The sequence below is a fragment of the Nicotiana tabacum genome, chromosome 4 (genome assembly GCF_000715075.1).
Source record: "Nicotiana tabacum cultivar K326 chromosome 4, ASM71507v2, whole genome shotgun sequence".
Classification (NCBI taxonomy): domain Eukaryota; kingdom Viridiplantae; phylum Streptophyta; class Magnoliopsida; order Solanales; family Solanaceae; genus Nicotiana; species Nicotiana tabacum.
The window spans coordinates 368432-385813 of NC_134083.1; the positions used below are offsets into that span (position 1 = coordinate 368432).

The 17382-nt window shown below is 37.9% G+C and overlaps 1 protein-coding gene across 1 annotated transcript; it reads right to left on the reverse strand.

Annotated features, from left to right (window-relative positions):
* Nucleotides 1–740: 740 nt before the first annotated feature.
* LOC142180247 (uncharacterized) lies at nucleotides 741–3428 on the reverse strand. Its single transcript, XM_075251197.1, has 3 exons — nucleotides 2443–3428; nucleotides 1676–1813; nucleotides 741–1251 (listed from the first exon to the last, which is right to left on the reverse strand). The coding sequence occupies exons 1-3, from the start codon at nucleotides 3043–3045 to the stop codon at nucleotides 913–915; spliced, it is 1080 nt and encodes a 359-aa protein (XP_075107298.1). The 5' UTR covers nucleotides 3046–3428; the 3' UTR covers nucleotides 741–912.
* Nucleotides 3429–17382: the final 13954 nt, after the last annotated feature.

Below are 17382 nucleotides of genomic sequence, written 5' to 3' on the forward strand. Positions count from 1 at the left end.
AAAAGAGAAATATGGTGAAAGAAGTTCACCACTTAGCCAAGCTAGGAGTTCAACTTTCTGACACCGAAGATGGTGGAGTTGTTGTTCAGAACAGGACTTGTTCTTCCTTAGTCGCCGAGGTGAAGGAGAAACAGTTTGATGATCCCTATTTGTTGCAGCTGAAAAAGGGGATTCACAAGCATAAGACGATGGCTTTTGTTTAAGGGGGAGATGATGGTACTTTGACGTGCCAAGACGGACGGTGAGTTCCAGACATAGATGGACTTAGAGAGGAGAATCGTGTTAGAAGCCCATAATTCCAGGTATTCTATCAACCCTGGTTCCCTAGATGTATCATGATCCCAAGGAGATTTATTGGTGGAACGATATGAAAAAGAATGTCGCGGACTTTGTGGCCAAATGTCTAAATTTTCAGCAAGTGAAAGTCAAGCAGCAGAAAACCTAGTGTTTTACCATACCAGCCTAGAAATGAATGCTCCTAGATTGTCCAACTTATTCACATGTAAACAAATGGACTTAGAAAGTATGTAAATTACTTATCAAAAAAAGGAGAGAGAGAGAGAGAGAGAGAGAGAGAGAGAGAGAGAGAGAGAGAGAGAGAGAGAGAGAGAGTATGCAAATTATTTCAGTCCTACAGTAACATTTCTACTAAACTCTAAGACTATGATTCAGTTCTCCTCAGCAGAGTTATGTTCATGTTTGCCCATATCAGTTCAGGCTGAAAACTGTCCCAAAATAACTGGGCAAATTGATAATATTCTTTCAAAATCATCTACAAGTACATCCTTACCAACACGCTTCGGTGCAGAACTTCCACAGAGAGCGAGAGAGAGAGAGAGAGAGATCTAAATGACCTTTGTCTGTCATACTAGTAATATTAAGAGCAGTCCATCGAACATATTACAATCACATTTATGTGATAACTGAGTCATCAAACTTGCACGTGTTGGAGCAATGTACAGAAGGAAAACTATTAAGATCAAATATTAATGAATAAGCTGATACCTTAAGGATTGCCTGCAATCTTGGTCTAACATCCTTTTCAATGTCATAGAAAATAATAGGCGGAAACAAAAGGAAAATTTGTCTCTTACATCCTTCCGCCACTCCAATATCATCAAGAAATTCCATCAGACGCTTCATATGACTCTCCTTAGGTAGCAATAGAAGTCGTGGAAATGATTCAATAAGATGTCGGAAAGATGCATCTTGAGAACCTAACAAATGCAAACCTCCGCGCCTTGCTTGAATCTAAAAAACAAGTACAATACCATTATGCAGTTTCTAGCAGGAAGTATTATTCTGACTCGTTTTAGTTGACTTAAATGACTATGGTGGAGAGTGAGAGAATGATTAAATGTAAGAGTAATATGTTAAGATTAGTTGGAACTTGGTGAATTGTAGAGAAGCAGTCATATAAAGGCTACGATTATATAAAGTAGTGGTTGACCATAAGTAACTTCAAGGACCTGCAGATGAGAAACTTTGCGATTTAGGAAAAATAGTCATTAAAAGGGAGAATATGAGGGATGATATAGATGTAATAGATTTTAGCGCCACAAACTTTACGGTAGGTGCAGCTCAATAAAGTGAACAGAAATCAGTACCACAAATGTCAGGACAGGCACAGTAAAATAAGCTTCATCAATCATCCTGATTTAAAGAGGCAACTGACCTTCTCAAAAAATGACAAGGTCTGCTGGACATCCTCATCAATACTGATGGACAGGTGCAGCATCATTTGCCGGGCATTTCTAGCAATAAGTCCTCCATCATCACTGTTTGCGAAGAATATTTCCTTCACATACTTAACCTGTGAGCAAGCGGAAGAGGGATCAGGACAGGTAAGAAAGAACTAAAAAAGGGTCCAAACGTCTTATCTGAAGAAAGAGACGAATTTATGCCCACTCGCGAGCCTTTTTAACTGACTTAACCATGGCTTGAATGGAACTTATAAAGGCAATTTAAATATTTTCATCAATAACTACATGCCTTAGCAATTTTTGAAAGCATTCCATCGAGTATATCACTTTCTTATCTATCCAAACAAAATCAAGAGTTTTCATTCTCCTGTGATATGGTCAATGTACAGAGATGACCATGATCCATGATTTTCCCACTGAGCTCAAGAGATTGTCATAGAATGACACAACACTAGGAAAGATGAATAGCATATCAACTTTTGACATTATTAAAAAGGCTTCTGCTAATTAATATTACATGTACTATTCCGATTAAACAAAAGAAAAACAGGAAAGAGCAGTGCAGGATAGTAAGGAAAACAAAATAAAGTGAGCTAAAATGGAAATTCGCACCAAGCAACTGTCAACCAAGATTTTGAATTCTTTTTTTTAAATGAAGAAAGAAAAACAAAGCACCTCCATCATAGAAATAAACCAATAATTCCACATATATGCACTCTACAGTAGTTGTATTACTAACCTTATTGATAAGGATAGGTAGAGAATTAGAGGAAAGATAGCGAGCTAAGTGGGTCGCCGAAGAGAGAGTGAGGCCAATGCTCTCCAAGAAGGGAAGCATGCCCTTATCACCTTTTTGCTTTGCCATCATGTAGACCTTCCTCTTGAAAGATGACAGTGGGCGTGTAAAATATGGTTTTTCTTCATCAACGTTAGCAGTGCTCCAGGAATTCCATAAGGAAAACTCATCAAGGTCACGCACGCTATCTACCAACATGCTAACGTACTTAGGTGAGTTGAGGGCTATTTCCACGGACTCCTCCTTAGAAACGCCAAGTTCTTCAAGATAATAGCTGACTGCCTCCCTAGCTTCAGCGACTCCTCCTCCTTCACATTCTTCCCCGTCTTCTGTTCCGTTACCGTTAGAAGAGGAAGACCTAGCAGCTGCCAGCGGTACAAGTGCTGGCGCAAAACTCAACTTGCGGCAGTGGAGATGACAGACTTGCTCTGGGCGTATAATAAATTTAGAATAGAAGAAATAGGTATTGCAATGGCAAGGGAAAGGGTGAGAATTTGAGTTGGGAACGGCGAACGCCAAATAATTTCCAAGGCAATTTGAAGGCATTTTTAGTGGAAGACAGGCGCAACTCGCATCCTAATTTGTAAACCCTTCCGACAAAATTCCTCCTTGCACTCGTCTTATCATTGTCTCGACCCTCCAGGAGTAAAACTCTCGTTTGTAAAGCAGCTCCTCGCCCCAATTCTCTGTTTTTCTTTCTTTCATTTGCGATGTGTTTAAGAGAATCCAAGAAATGGGATAAAGCAATTTTCTCTTTCAAGAAAGGTAAAAGGTCCAAATTTACCTTTGCCGAAATGGTTTAACTTTGTCCTCTGTTAATAATTAGATTAGAATCAAATACAAAGAGAATAAGAAAATAGAAATAAAAAGAATGAAATTTCTTTACTACCATGGAAGAAATTTTCTAGTGGGTTTTTTTGTTGTTGTCGTCGTCTATAAGAGGAGGGAGGGGAGCCTAATAAAAAGGGGAGATGGGTTAAATTTTTCCCACGTGGGCCATAAGGTGTATATATATATATATATATATATATATATATATATATATATATATATATATATATATATATATATATATGCTAGTTTTATAATAGTTGATATCAACTATTAATGGAGGGCAAAGTTAAATAATTTTGCATAGTTCAGATGTAAGTTTGGACCTTTTCCCTTAAGAAATTATAAGTAGTTTTCAATTGTTTAACCAAGCCAAATCAACCTTTAACCCATTTGAATTTATTTTATGATTTTATAAATTAATACCATTCTCTTTTTTATCCTCTTTTTCGTAAAAATATGCCAATTAAAGTAAGGAGTTTCTCCGGACAGCAAAGGGTTGAGTCAACTTTTTAGTCAAATGAGCATCTTTCCCATCTTTTCTTGAGGCTGTTCCTAAACTAACCGACCTTACAAAATAATATTGGAACTTTTAATTAATGACATAGCATCATAATTGGTCCAAAGTGTTGATGGTTGAACATTTACCTTCTAACTCGTGTCTCGACTTCTCTCCTTAACTGGTGTAATGTTCTTTCGATAAAAATAAATTTGGGCCATCACTAACCAAAAGTTTTAGCTCACAACAAAAGAAAAAAGGAGAAGATAGATCAAGTTAGTAGTAACCGTGAGAAAAACAAAACTACAAATAGCATATAGGTTTTGCCTCATTGCAGCAGCGACACTAATAATTGACGAGTATTATAACAGTGTATAAAACAAGAGCTCGTGTTAGTCAACAATTAGATGATAGTTATCCCATACGGATTCGGTTTTGATGAGGGCAAAATCGGTGTATAAAACCTAAAGCTCACTAGCCAAATATAGCATACTTTATGTATCGTCTCCACGTGAATTAAATTTAAACATTGTTCTAGTAATTTCTGGCTTTACGTTATTCAGGATGAATAGATCAGCTTGAATTTTTCTTATAATTTTATCGTATTACTCCTTTCGTTTCAATTTATGTGAACCTATTTTATTTTTAGTCCGTGCCAAAAAGAATGACCAATTTCCTTATTTTGAAATAATTTACATTTATGTAATGATTTATAGCCACACAAAATATATGTGTCTCATTTTACACCACAACTTCAAAAGTCTTTTCTCTTTTCTTAAACCACGTGCCCAGTCAAATGGGTTCACATAAATTGAAACGGATGAAATAGTTTTTTATTCATTCATGCGCTTAATTATTTGATTGCTTGATCTCCAGTTGAATAATATCTACGAATCTAGGATTGAACTCGCAAGTGAGAATTCTAGATTGCACATATGATTAAGTAGAACAAGTTCTTGAACATGGGCATCGGGGAACAAATTCGCGGTTAGGATAGGAATATACCTAATTGCCTTGTTTGGTTACTATACAGGAATTATTAATATGTTCTTGTCAGTTCTAATTCCATGGGAATACAGGCATTAGATTAGCTTGATTAGGCGAGTAGTACTTCGAGAGAATGCTACTATTGTTCTGATGGTAGGCTAGAAGTATCAATTTTTTGCTACATTGCGCCTATTATTTGCTACTCTTTAATTGTGTTTGAGCTAAATTGTGAGTAATCTATACTCATTATATATGGTATGTTGTGTAGGTTGTGATTTCGAGCTAAAACATATTTTTGGAGCTAAAAGTTTAAAAGAGAACTTTGAAGTCTGATTAAAAGTTTGAGAATTAAAATCTGGATCGAGTTCGGGGTCGAGAATCGAGTGTACATATGAAAAATAAAAGAAAATCGCTAATGATGTGAGCGTGGCTGTGATTAAATGCATTTGAATTTGTAACACTTTGTAAATTCCGATTAGGTATGGATGTGTTAAATGAGTATTAATGTGATATTTTAAACATGTGAAGTCCTATTGGGATGATTATGGGTGGAAATAGTTATTTTGAAATCAAGACGGAGAGTGAGGTGCATAAGATTCGATAACATCGACTAAGTTGTAGATCTTTGAAATACCTTTCCAATAATATATTATGGAGCCCAAACGAATCTCTGTGAAAAAGGTTATGCACATTTTACTGAACAATGTGCAGTCTGTGCGCCCAGATGCGCGCTCAGCTGTAACGTGCGCGGCAGCGCACTTATGGCATTGCCACTGCCTTGCTGCACGTTCAGGTGCACAGTTGGGCCTTCAGCTGCATGGACGCGCACCTAGAGGGGCGTTTTAAAAGTCCTACATCGTTTCCCACACCAAAAAATACAAAAATTTGCTCTAGAAAGGGAAGTTCTCAAGAACCCAACTTCCTCCAAGGTCCCTCCATCATCCAAGGTAAGTTCTAATGATGAGTCTAAGTTAATTTCAATTCTCTAATACTTTATTAACATGGGTAAACCCTTTAAATCATTATATATTCGGTTGAGACATCATTGTTGAGAAAAAAATCCTAAAACTCGAATTCAAGAGGATTGAACGCCAAAAAGGTAATATCTTCACCCTCTATGTAAGGACCCGTAAAAATTTAAACCAAAAAAAAAAAAAAACTTGGGGTTTAGTGGTGCCAAGTTAGATTCCTGAGTTATTATAGTAGAAAATTCTTCGCGGCGAACTTGTTCGTTGAGGTTCAGACATTTTGGATTGAACAGTACCCTACGGACTGAGAGGAAAATATTTCACAGAAGAACGCATTTTTGCGGACCATTATGCTACCGCATAATCACTCTGTGGACCGCATAATGACCGCAGAGTGAAGCAGTAAGTTTGGCCAACTTGAGGTCATTTTTGCAGTCGATTATGCGACCGCATAATTGATATGCGGACCGCATATCGATCGCATAATCCCTCTTGAGTTTTTGCGGAGGGAGTTCTGCGGTGTATTATGCGACCGCAGAACGAGTATGCGGACCGCATACTGGTCGCATACCTAGGCCGTAAGTTTAGGCCCATGAGGGCCATTTATGCGGTCACTTTGCGGATCGCATAACCATTATGCGGTCGCATATGCGACCGCAGACCTGTGTCGGGGCACCATTTTTCTTAATTTTAAACCCGACCCTCATTCCGTTAAAACACCCCATTTAGTCTATTTTGAGCTCATTTCTGATATTTCTAGTGAGAGAGAGAGAGAGGATTCTAGAGGGAGGAACTAATTTTCATCAATCAATCTTCATCCATCACTCAAAGCTTGGAAATACTCAAGTAGAGCACTCAATTTCTTCATCCAAAAAGGTAAGACCTCATCACCCCAGCTCTTAATTTTAAACATAGCTATAATGGGGTATTAATAAGATGGTCCATGGGTATGAGGGTTGTTTATCTTGCATGCATGTGTGGTAAAAAGAGTGTGGAAAAGGGAACTAGAACCATGAATGTTTTCCTAAATTTGGGTTCAATTTGTATATTACAAAAATAGATTGAGGTTGCTAAGGGTTCCGGATAATTGTAGAGTCTAAAGAAGCGTAATTGAGGTATGTATGGCTAACTCTCTTCTTCTTAGAGTCGAACTCCTGGTGTCCGAATAATTGGTGTAAGTTCCAACCTGAATATACTAGAATTGTTTGCCTTAGTGCGTTTGATTGAAAGATTCATGTTCCCTCATTGTTTTAGATGGTTACCATGTCATCATGCTATTTGAGAATGTAATTATAATTTTTCAAGCTCCTTCCCTTATGTGTGAAATGCCTTATATGATGGTACTTATCGACATGAATGATGATGTTATTCGAACAAATAAAAAGGGGAAAGATTTGAATTGTAAAATGTGCCCAAGTGCCAAGAACTACTTAATAAATGAGGCTGTTTGTGCCATGTAATGGAGATGGGAAAGAAATGTGAATTGAGTGGACAATTAAAAGAGGTTATGTCTCAAGTGAGATGGCTTAGCCGATCGGACCGAGATCGGATGCCATGCTGTACACATGGTGGCATTTATGTTGGAATTATTGATTCACATTGTGGATAAGGATATGTCTCACTTGGGATGGCTTAGCCGGTCGGGCCGAGACCAGACTCCGTGTAAAAACATGGTGGCATTGTGAGTTATGGCTTGGCACTAAAGATTATTAACCTAAAAAGATGAAAAGATTGAATTGGGAATTGTGTAATCCTTATTTGGTGTTTTCTTGTATTTTCATGAAGTACTTATTGATTATTGTGACTGTCTTCTCTTTGTTTCACTGTTCATTCTACTGAGATTGGTGTTTGCCTTACATACTAGTACTATTCGACAGTACTAACGTCCCTTTTGTCGGGGGCGCTACATCTTTGAATGGATGTAGGTGGTTCCATCACAGATAGTGCCGATCGCAGATAGTGGTGCTCTTTTTCTCTCCTCACAGCAGTTTTGGTGAGCCCCATTTCTCCTAGGGGTCATGTAGTCCTTCTTTTGTATAAGTTTTCACATTTTGAGGTATAGCCGGGGCCTTGTTGCCGGCATTGTCATGTTGCTCTTTTGTATCCTTAGAGGCTCCGTAGACGTTTTTGTGGGTCATGTATGTATGTTGGGGCGGTCGTTAGATCGAGTTGTATTTTGGAAACTTAACTATGGCATAATGCATATAATGGGGAAAAAATGAACTAGCAATGTTTATATATTTATATAACTGATCTTTCCCCTATTTTGCAAATGGTGACGCATTCCCTTTTTGGATCATGAATGAGTCGGGCAGGAAATATTTACTAGGCTTGCTCGACCGGGTTCACTCGGTTGAGCGCCGGTCGTGCTCCCCGAAGTTGGGGCGTGACACTCTAATTGATTATAGAATTGGAATAATGACAGTAGACTCTAAGTTCATGAGATATGAATTTATGGTTTTGATAGAAAAGTATGAACGGTTATAGGTTTGGGTTGTTAATTGTTGATTATTGATTAAGAGGTGTTGTTTATCTTATGGGTGATAAAGAATGATAGTGATTATAACAATTTGAGATTTTAGAATTATCTAGGAGCAAGAGAATGGGTTGTTGGGTATAGAAACACTATTACTAAGGACTATGAAGTTTTATGCCCACCAAGTGTTTGATAAAATGTCCTAAGTGACCAAAACATGAGCATTAATGCTAATATTGGTTCCTCTTGATATGTATTGCCATTGATTATCGTAGAAAGAGGCGACGAACATTGTGATAAGTTTAAAAAGGCCAAAGTCAAGGTATGTGAGGTTAAATATCTATGTTTGGGAATGTTAATGATTCTTCCTACACTACGTTTCTTTTACAACGTTACTAATTGCCTCAAAAATATAGTTAAGCTTAGTTCCTTGAATAGTTGCAGAATTTCTATTCTCTAGCTTCGTAATTCATTCATGACTTTCATTTTGAATGTTGTGAGCTCAGTGCGTAATCAATATAGACTTGTGTTTGATGCCCATGAGTCTTAGTCTAGATTACTCAGCATGTCATAAACAGTTGAAGCTTTAGTTCTCATAATCAGTTCATGAATACATGTCTCAGTCTGGTCTTATTCAGCAATCCAGTATCACGTAACCCAGTATGATTCAGTATTCCAGCATCATGTATTACAGTATGATTCTTAGTTCCTGAATTTAAATCCCTGAATATTGAACACTTGTATTTGGGCCCGAGGCTACAGTTTATGCTTTATATATCTTTGGGCTTGAGGCCGCAGTTATGTATACATATACTTGGGCCCGAGGCCGCAGCTTGTGCACATATATATTGGGCCTGAGGCAATAGTTTATTTATTCAGATAAATAAGTGGTTCATCATTCAGAAGAGGGAGTATTTATATCCGTACTTCCTTGTTTAGTTATCAGTTCAGTTTTAGTATTTACAGTTCTTTCTTTCAATTATTTTACATACCAGTGCAATTCAAATGTATTGATGTCCCTTTTGCCCGGGGCATACATCTCATGATGCATGTAATGATTTACAGGTTGACGATTCAGAGCGCTAGGATTCTCGTACTACCTATTTGGTGAGCCCTAGTTCTTTCGGGGCATTATCATTACTATACAGTCTTTTCGTATTTGTAGACTAGAGTAACCTTGACTAGAGTAACAGTCAGACAGAGTCGCATGTTTTCATTTTAAGCGATGTTGGCTACAAATTCCAGACGTATCGAATGCCCAAGCGACAAGTAGGGGAAACCCAAGGTCCTAAAGAGGATGATTGCCCATTGGGGTACAATTATGGAGTACATGTTGGTAATAAAATGAGACTTGAAAGGATGTAATGTATAGTAGTACAAATTAGAGCATAACCTTATCAGAAAGTAAAAAAAACATTTATCATGTTTTATGTTTATTAGTTTACCTCAGTTACCAATTATACAGTCTTTCAGTTAGCAGGTTTATGGTTATTCAGTATGCTAGTATTCAGTTATTTAGTTAACAGATCTCCAATTTTCAGTGTATCTAAATTCTGGTGACTTGTGAGTATACAGTGATGCTTATGGGTGATAAAAGAAAATGAAGTAATTTATCAGATGATGGTATACTCTAAAGGACAAATTTGTATATGATAGTGTATCCGTATGTGTTTTAACTCACAAAACAATTTCTTTAATTTTTGGAAATACAGCCACATGTTGTATGATGATAGTTCAGATGTTAGACCCCATGCTGTAACAGGTTAAGAATTTAAGCACAACAGGCATAGAATTGATCACTATAGTTTTGGACAGAAAGGAGCCTAAGGGCAAAATAACTAAGAAGATATGATGTACAAAATGAGAACTAAGAGTAGCGGATATTGAATTTTAGGGAATGATTTTAAGTTGTTTAGGTTTATTCAAATCAAAACTAGAAAGTACCAAGTTAGTAAATTACTATAAAAAGCAGGTATTATTGTGATATAAAAGATATGACAGTTTTCCCTTAGGTTATGTGACTAAGTATTTATCCTGTATGTTTATAGTCTGATATGATTTTGAAGTGTATAGAAAGTTTGGAGTCAGATATAATTTCGTTTAAGACAGATGAAATTTCCCTAAGTGTGACCCATGTACATAGTTTAAAAAGAATAAAATAGTATGCGACCGTAGAATAGGGTCGTATGGTGAGGGAAGTTAGGAATAACCTTATGCTTCACTTTAGTTATTCAAAGCTAAACAAGAAAACATAATGCTAGCAGGTGGTTAGTAAAAGAATAGTAAGTAAGTTTTGAGTAGATACAGTGAATTAGAAATTTCAGTGGAGCTAGTAGAGATACGATTTGATTTACTTAGCCAAGTTAACACTAGTCAGTGGGTAATAGTTTGAAATACCGAATGCATGTTAGAACCAAAAGAGTTTAAATTAAATCCGAAGTATAGTGATAATGGAAAAAAATCATCTAGGCAGTAAGAGAGCAAGCTACAGAAGAATAGCCTTTAAGAGTTATCGAAAAATGAGGTTTCCCAAGATTGATAGCGTGAGCAGAGTTAAATCATTAAGATTGGGTATGATAGTTGTGAATACATTAGCTTTCCATTTATGTAAGTAATTTAGTTTTTCCTAGTAAGAAAGATTGCGCAGAAGTAAGTCGGAATATAAGTCGTCATTGACAAAAAGTGCAAAGAATTGCAGAAGATAAGAAAAGTTGTTCGGATCCCGACAAAAGAGAAGGATCTGCAAGTACAAGACCTTAACCTTTAGTCTAAGGGGGAGATGTGAAAATCCTCAATAAGTCTAGATGAAGATTTGAAACACGCAAAGTTCGTATGGGATATAACAACTATAAAATCATGCCCAGTTATGTATCAAGAGAGTAGTGCCATTGCACGAGACTCTAATCTTCGGAGTACTGGTCATAGACTTAGCTCACAACAATACTATAAGTGTTTTCAGGAAGTACCTTAAAAAGATAATCAAGTATGGGGAGTATAGCTCATGATTGAGGCAGAAAAGAGAAATATGGTGAAAGAAGTTCACCACTTAGCCAAGCTAGGAGTTCAACTTTCTGACACCGAAGATGGTGGAGTTGTTGTTCAGAACAGGACTTGTTCTTCCTTAGTCGCCGAGGTGAAGGAGAAACAGTTTGATAATCCCTATTTGTTGCAGCTGAAAAAGGGGATTCACAAGCATAAGACGATGGCTTTTGTTTAAGGGGGAGATGATGGTACTTTGACGTGCCAAGACGGACGGTGAGTTCCAGACATAGATGGACTTAGAGAGGAGAATCGTGTTAGAAGCCCATAATTCCGGTATTCTATCAACCCTGGTTCCCTAGATGTATCATGATCCCAAGGAGATTTATTGGTGGAACGATATGAAAAAGAATGTCGCGGACTTTGTGGCCAAATGTCTAAATTTTCAGCAAGTGAAAGTCAAGCAGCAGAAAACCTAGTGTTTTACCATAGAATAAACATATTCTTGAGTGGAGATGGTAAATGTGGATTTTATAACAGGATTATCTCACCCATTTTGAAAGCATGATTTGATTGGGTGATTGTAGATCGACTTACCAAGTAAGCGCACTTCTTGCCAGTAAAGACTACAGATTTAGCAAAAGATTATGCATATTTACAATGAACTTTTAGAAGTCCTTTCAGAAAGGATTAGGCATAAGAGTAAACCTCATCACAGTTTTCATCCTCAGAAAGATGGTTAGGCAGAGCGCACTATTCAGACACTTGAGGATATGTCCTTGATTTTAAAGATAATTGAGATGATCACATACCTCTCATTGAGTTTGCTAATAATAACAGCTACCATTCTAGTATCAAGATGGCACCATACGGAGTTCTTTATGGGCGAAGGTGTAGATCGCCAATTGGTTGGTTCAAAGTTGGCGAAGCAGAGTTGTTGGGAACATATTTGGTCTATCATGCTATGGAGAAAGTCAAGTTTATTCAAGAGCATTTGAAGACGGCTTAGAGTCACCAAAAGTCCTATTCGGACGTGCGACATAGAGACCTAGAGTTTCAAGTTGATGATTGGGTGTTTCTAAAAGTTTCGCCTATGAAAAGTATTATAAGATTTGGAAAGAAAGGAAAGCTCAGTCCCATATGCATCAGGCTGTATTGGATCCTACGAAGGATCGACAAGTAGCTTATGAGTCAGAGTTACCACTAGAATTGGCAGTTGTACACCAGTATTTCACGTGTCATGTTATAACATTCAAGTCTCCAGTATTCAGATCTCATGTCATGACATTTATGTTTCCAATATTCAGATATCGTGTTATAACATTCATGTCAGTTCAGTACTCAGATACTCATGTCAGTCAAGTACTTAGATATTCATGCCACATAAGTACTCGTATATTGATGTCAGTTCAATACTCAAATATTTGTGCCAGTTCAGTATTCATATATCCATGAATACTGATTCAGGGCGCTAGGATTCTCACGATGAAGGTAATGATTTACAGGTTGACGATTCAGAGTGCTAAGATTCTCGTACCAGTTATTTGGTGGCCCCCAATTCTTTCGGGGCCTTATCATTACTATACAACCTTTCAGTATTTGCAGACAATCAGTGTTTTCAGTACTTCATTAGAGGCTTCATAGACTAAAGTACCAGTTAGACAGAGTCACATGCTTTTCATGTTAAGCTACAAATATGATTCAGACTTGTATTAGTGTTTTGGCGCATTAATTTATATCATTTCAGACTTTCAGTATATCAGCATGTGCTAGTTTATTTTTTGCATTCAGTATGTTATGATATTACATGTTAATTCATCCAGCCAGTTGGTTCGCTCGATCACATGTAATTAGGCATCGGGTGTCGTGTTACGTGGAGGCTCAGGTTTGGGGCATGATAGAATTGCACTATACCAACTTTGTGAATTAGTGGCTTAATACATTGATGTCGTGCACCATTGATATGATTGGCCAAATGTTAGGCAGCCACCAAGAAAACAGGCTTATGAATTCCGCCATTAACGCGGCGCGCATCGCGTCACCTAGTGCGACGCACTTGTGTAATTTTTCGCTTAGTTAATCCTATTCTAGTTTAGAAAGGGTATTTTAGTCCATGTCCACATATATTTGGTATAAATACACTGTAAGAAGAATTGGAGAGCTACCACGACTTGAAGATACAAGATTTCATCAACTATCTTGCTAACAATCAGCGCAAAACTAGAGTTTGTATCGTAAAGTTGTTTTTGATATTTTCTACGTTCTTAAACCCAGACTCGGAATCCCAAACGGACGTCGATATCATTGAAATGCACTCCAACCCAAATTTATGAAATCCTTCCAAAGTGCCAACTTCCACAATAGGCGCCGGAACGTTTTCGGGTCATCTAAAACCCGATCTGGACATACGTCCAAGTCCAAAATCATCATATGTACCTGTTGGAACCTTCAAATCCCTATTCCGAAGTCGTTTACTCAAAATCACCCTTTAGTCAATTCCTCCAACTTAAAGTTTTCGAAATTAGAATTTTCTTTCCAAATCAACTCTGAACTTCTCGAAATTCAATTCCGATCATACACACAAGTCATAATACCTGAAGTGAAGCTGCTCGGGGTCTCAAACCGCTGAATGATGCGCTAGAGCTCAAAACGACTGATCGGATCGTGACAGATTTAGTTCAACTCTCACTCTCTGTGATCAATTTTAATTAGTCATAATCTTAATTTAGTAGTTAATTTTAGTAAGTAATTACCTTAAATCAAGTATTGATCATCCTGAATAGCAAAAAATCATAAGTTATTTGAACATTGTTTAAATCCAATCTCTATGTAACACCCCAGAAAATTTCGAAGTATTTAAGTGGTAAGCCCGGTAAATTTTGCAAAGAAATTAATGTTTCATGGTGTCGAACTTTTTGGGTTGAACAATGCACCGGAAAGTAAAGAAAAATATTTGGCCGAAAAGTGCATTTCTGTGGTCCATTATGCGACCGCAGAATCACTCTGCGGACCGCATAATGGCCACAGAGTGAGGCAGTTAATTGGACCAATTGGAAGCAATTATGCGGTCGATTATGCGACCGCATAACTATTATGCGGTGCATTATGCGATCATATAACGGTTATGCGGACCGCATAATGACCACATACACAGGCAGTTCTTTTGGCTATTTTGTAACCAATTATGCGACCGATATGCGGTCCGCATAACCATTATGCGGTCATATATGCGATCGCAGAACCTGTTCCGGAGCTTCATTTTGTGTTTTTAAAACCCGACCCTATTTCGTTAAATACACTCTTTGGGTCATTTTTGAGCTATTATCTGACATTTTAGAGTGAGAGAGAGTGCCCTAGAGTGAGAAGGTGATTCTTTAATAATTGTTCTTCAATTCTTGCTCAAGATTTGGAAGATTAAGAAGGGAAGCTCACTAGGTCTTCATTCTAGAGGTAAGATTCTACACTCTAAACCCTAGTTTCAAAATCATCTGAAAATGGGTAATTAACAAGATAATTTTTAGGCATGAGAGTTGTTCATCTTACATGCATGTGTTATCAAAGGGTGTAGGAAGATTGTTGAGCTAAGAATGATAAATATTGGGTTGTGGGATGATGGAATCCTCCATAAAAAGGGCCTTGAAACCTTAAAGCACACCTAGTGTTTGATAAAATGCTCAAATGAGCTAGAACCATAATCATCTTCCTAATTGTGATTCAGTTTGTTAAATTTCTAAAATAGATTGAAGTTGCTAAGAATTTCGGAATATTTTAGAGTTTAAGGAAGCTCAATTGAGGTATGTTGGCTAAACTCTTCTTTAAGAATTGGAATTCTCATTATCCTTGTAAGTTCCGAGATGTTGATTATAAATCGAGTATTCCGATAAGTTTTGTGATGAAGATATATGTTCAATTCGTATTTCAAATGCTCTTATCATATTGCATTATAAATTGAGGATGTGTCCCAAACTATGGATTCCGTAGCCACATGTTATAATTTCTAGTCGTAATTTATGTGAAAGTTATTATGCCAAGTTGTATAGAGATTGTGATTGTGATACACCTCCACCCACATACATTGGGGTGAGGCGGCATGACCGATTTGTGTGGGTATTATGGTATAGAGATTGTGATGGTGATACATCTCCACCCGCATATATATATTGGGGTGAGGCAGCATGACCGCTTTGTGTAGGGATTATGATATTGTGGAACTGCACCTCCACCCGCTTACATTGGGGTGAGGCGGTACGACCGCTTTGTGTATGGTTTTGGTATTGTTGTGGCACCACCACCCACATACATTGGGGTGAGGCGGCATAGCCGCTTTGTGTTTGTATTGGTATCGTTGATGTATTTCCACCCGCATACATTGGGGTGAGGCGGCATGGTCACTTGATTTGAGTTGTGGTATTGTACGTACACCTCCACCTGCATACATCGGGTGAGGCGGCAGGGCCACTTTGTGTAAAGATGGTTATAGAGGATCTCATCTTAAATCCTATAAAGGTTGTTGATAGCTTTTAATAAGCTTTCTATGGTTGAGACGATTATCTATATTATTCTATTGCCGTACTGGTTCATCATAATTATCTTGTATTTCTAAATTCTTAAATTGGTGTTTAGTTTTCATACTAGTACTATTCGACGGTACTAACGTCCCTTTTGCCGGGGGCGCTGCATCTTTAAATGGATGCAGGTGGTTCCACAGCAGGAGACATTGATCAGTGATAGAAGTACACCTTCTTCCCAGTTGACTTGGTAGCCTCACTTCATCCCGGGGTCATGTATCTTTTGTTCTTTATGTATTTTGGTTGAGATATAGTCGGGGCATTGTTGCCAGCATTATCATTGTACTCTTCTTTATCTATAGAGGCTCCGTAGACATAGTGTGGGTTGTGTATTGGTGCTGGGAAAGACAAACTACGTTATGTTATGGTTGTATTACTTGTTCTAGTTAAGATGACTAAAAACGATTGAACTGTTGGTAATGAATTGGTATTGTGAACATGAACACATTTTTGTCTAATTAATGAACTAATTGCTCAAGGCAGTGAAGTCTGCCTATCGCGTCCGTGTCGCGTCCAACAAATTTTGAAGGAGAAAAGAGGGGGATGCGTCGCATCCCCCTCAGCATGAAATTTTTTTTTTTGATTGACGGGCCAATTGCTCAAGGCAGTGAAGTCTGCCTATCGCGTCCGTGTCGCGTCCAACAAATTTTGAAGGAAAAAGAGGGGATGCGTCGCATCTAAGCTCGCACGCACAGGTAAGTACTATATATTTTAACACATTTTAAGAATAAACTGAGGCATACAAACGCATACAAATTCGTTAATCGAACTTGCGACGCATACAAACGCATACACATCTCTCTAATTCAACTGGCAAGCATACAAACGCAACAGGTACGCATCATCTTCTTCATTTTTTTCTTTGGTTTCTCTCCTAATTCGTCTCTCTTCTCTCTCTCAATGGTAGCAACAAGTAGGTTTTGCAATTTCAAATATCACACATGTAAAAGCCTAGGGTTTAGGGCTGTCGTTCTTGGTAGCTGTACTAGTTGCGAGATGATAAACTATAATTCCCTTCATCTCGTCAAATTTTGGGAGGGTAGTCGCATTACCCAACTGATAGAATGAACTAGGCACACTTGTTGCATATCACATGTTTGACGAATTGTCCATGAGGAGAATTTAGGCGTCAGTGAAGTCTGAGTAACCGAGCAACATTGGTATATGCTTGAGAATAGGTGTGGGGTCGAGTGAGGTGCTATGTGAAATTGACCGTGGTTAGTGAGCGTCGCTAGGATAGACCTCATGTTGAGCATAACGATATCTATATAGCGCAAGGCTTTTGTGTAAAATTGAAGAGAGTTATCACATACTTGCTGAAAGCCATGAGCTATAATTCCATGAAGTATTGAATGGCGGACGCTATAATTACGAATAATTGGAAGTGGAGGCTGTTCTTTGCTAATACCCTATCAGCTTTCTTGACAGAGATGGGAGTACTATGGGACAAGGAGAATGACGACATTGAGGCTAAAGCTCCAGGACCATACGATGTCACTCATGTTCTAGAGCCGAACAAGGGAAGGTCTTCTAAGCTCACCATTCAACAATTATTTGAGCAGATGCAAGCAGATA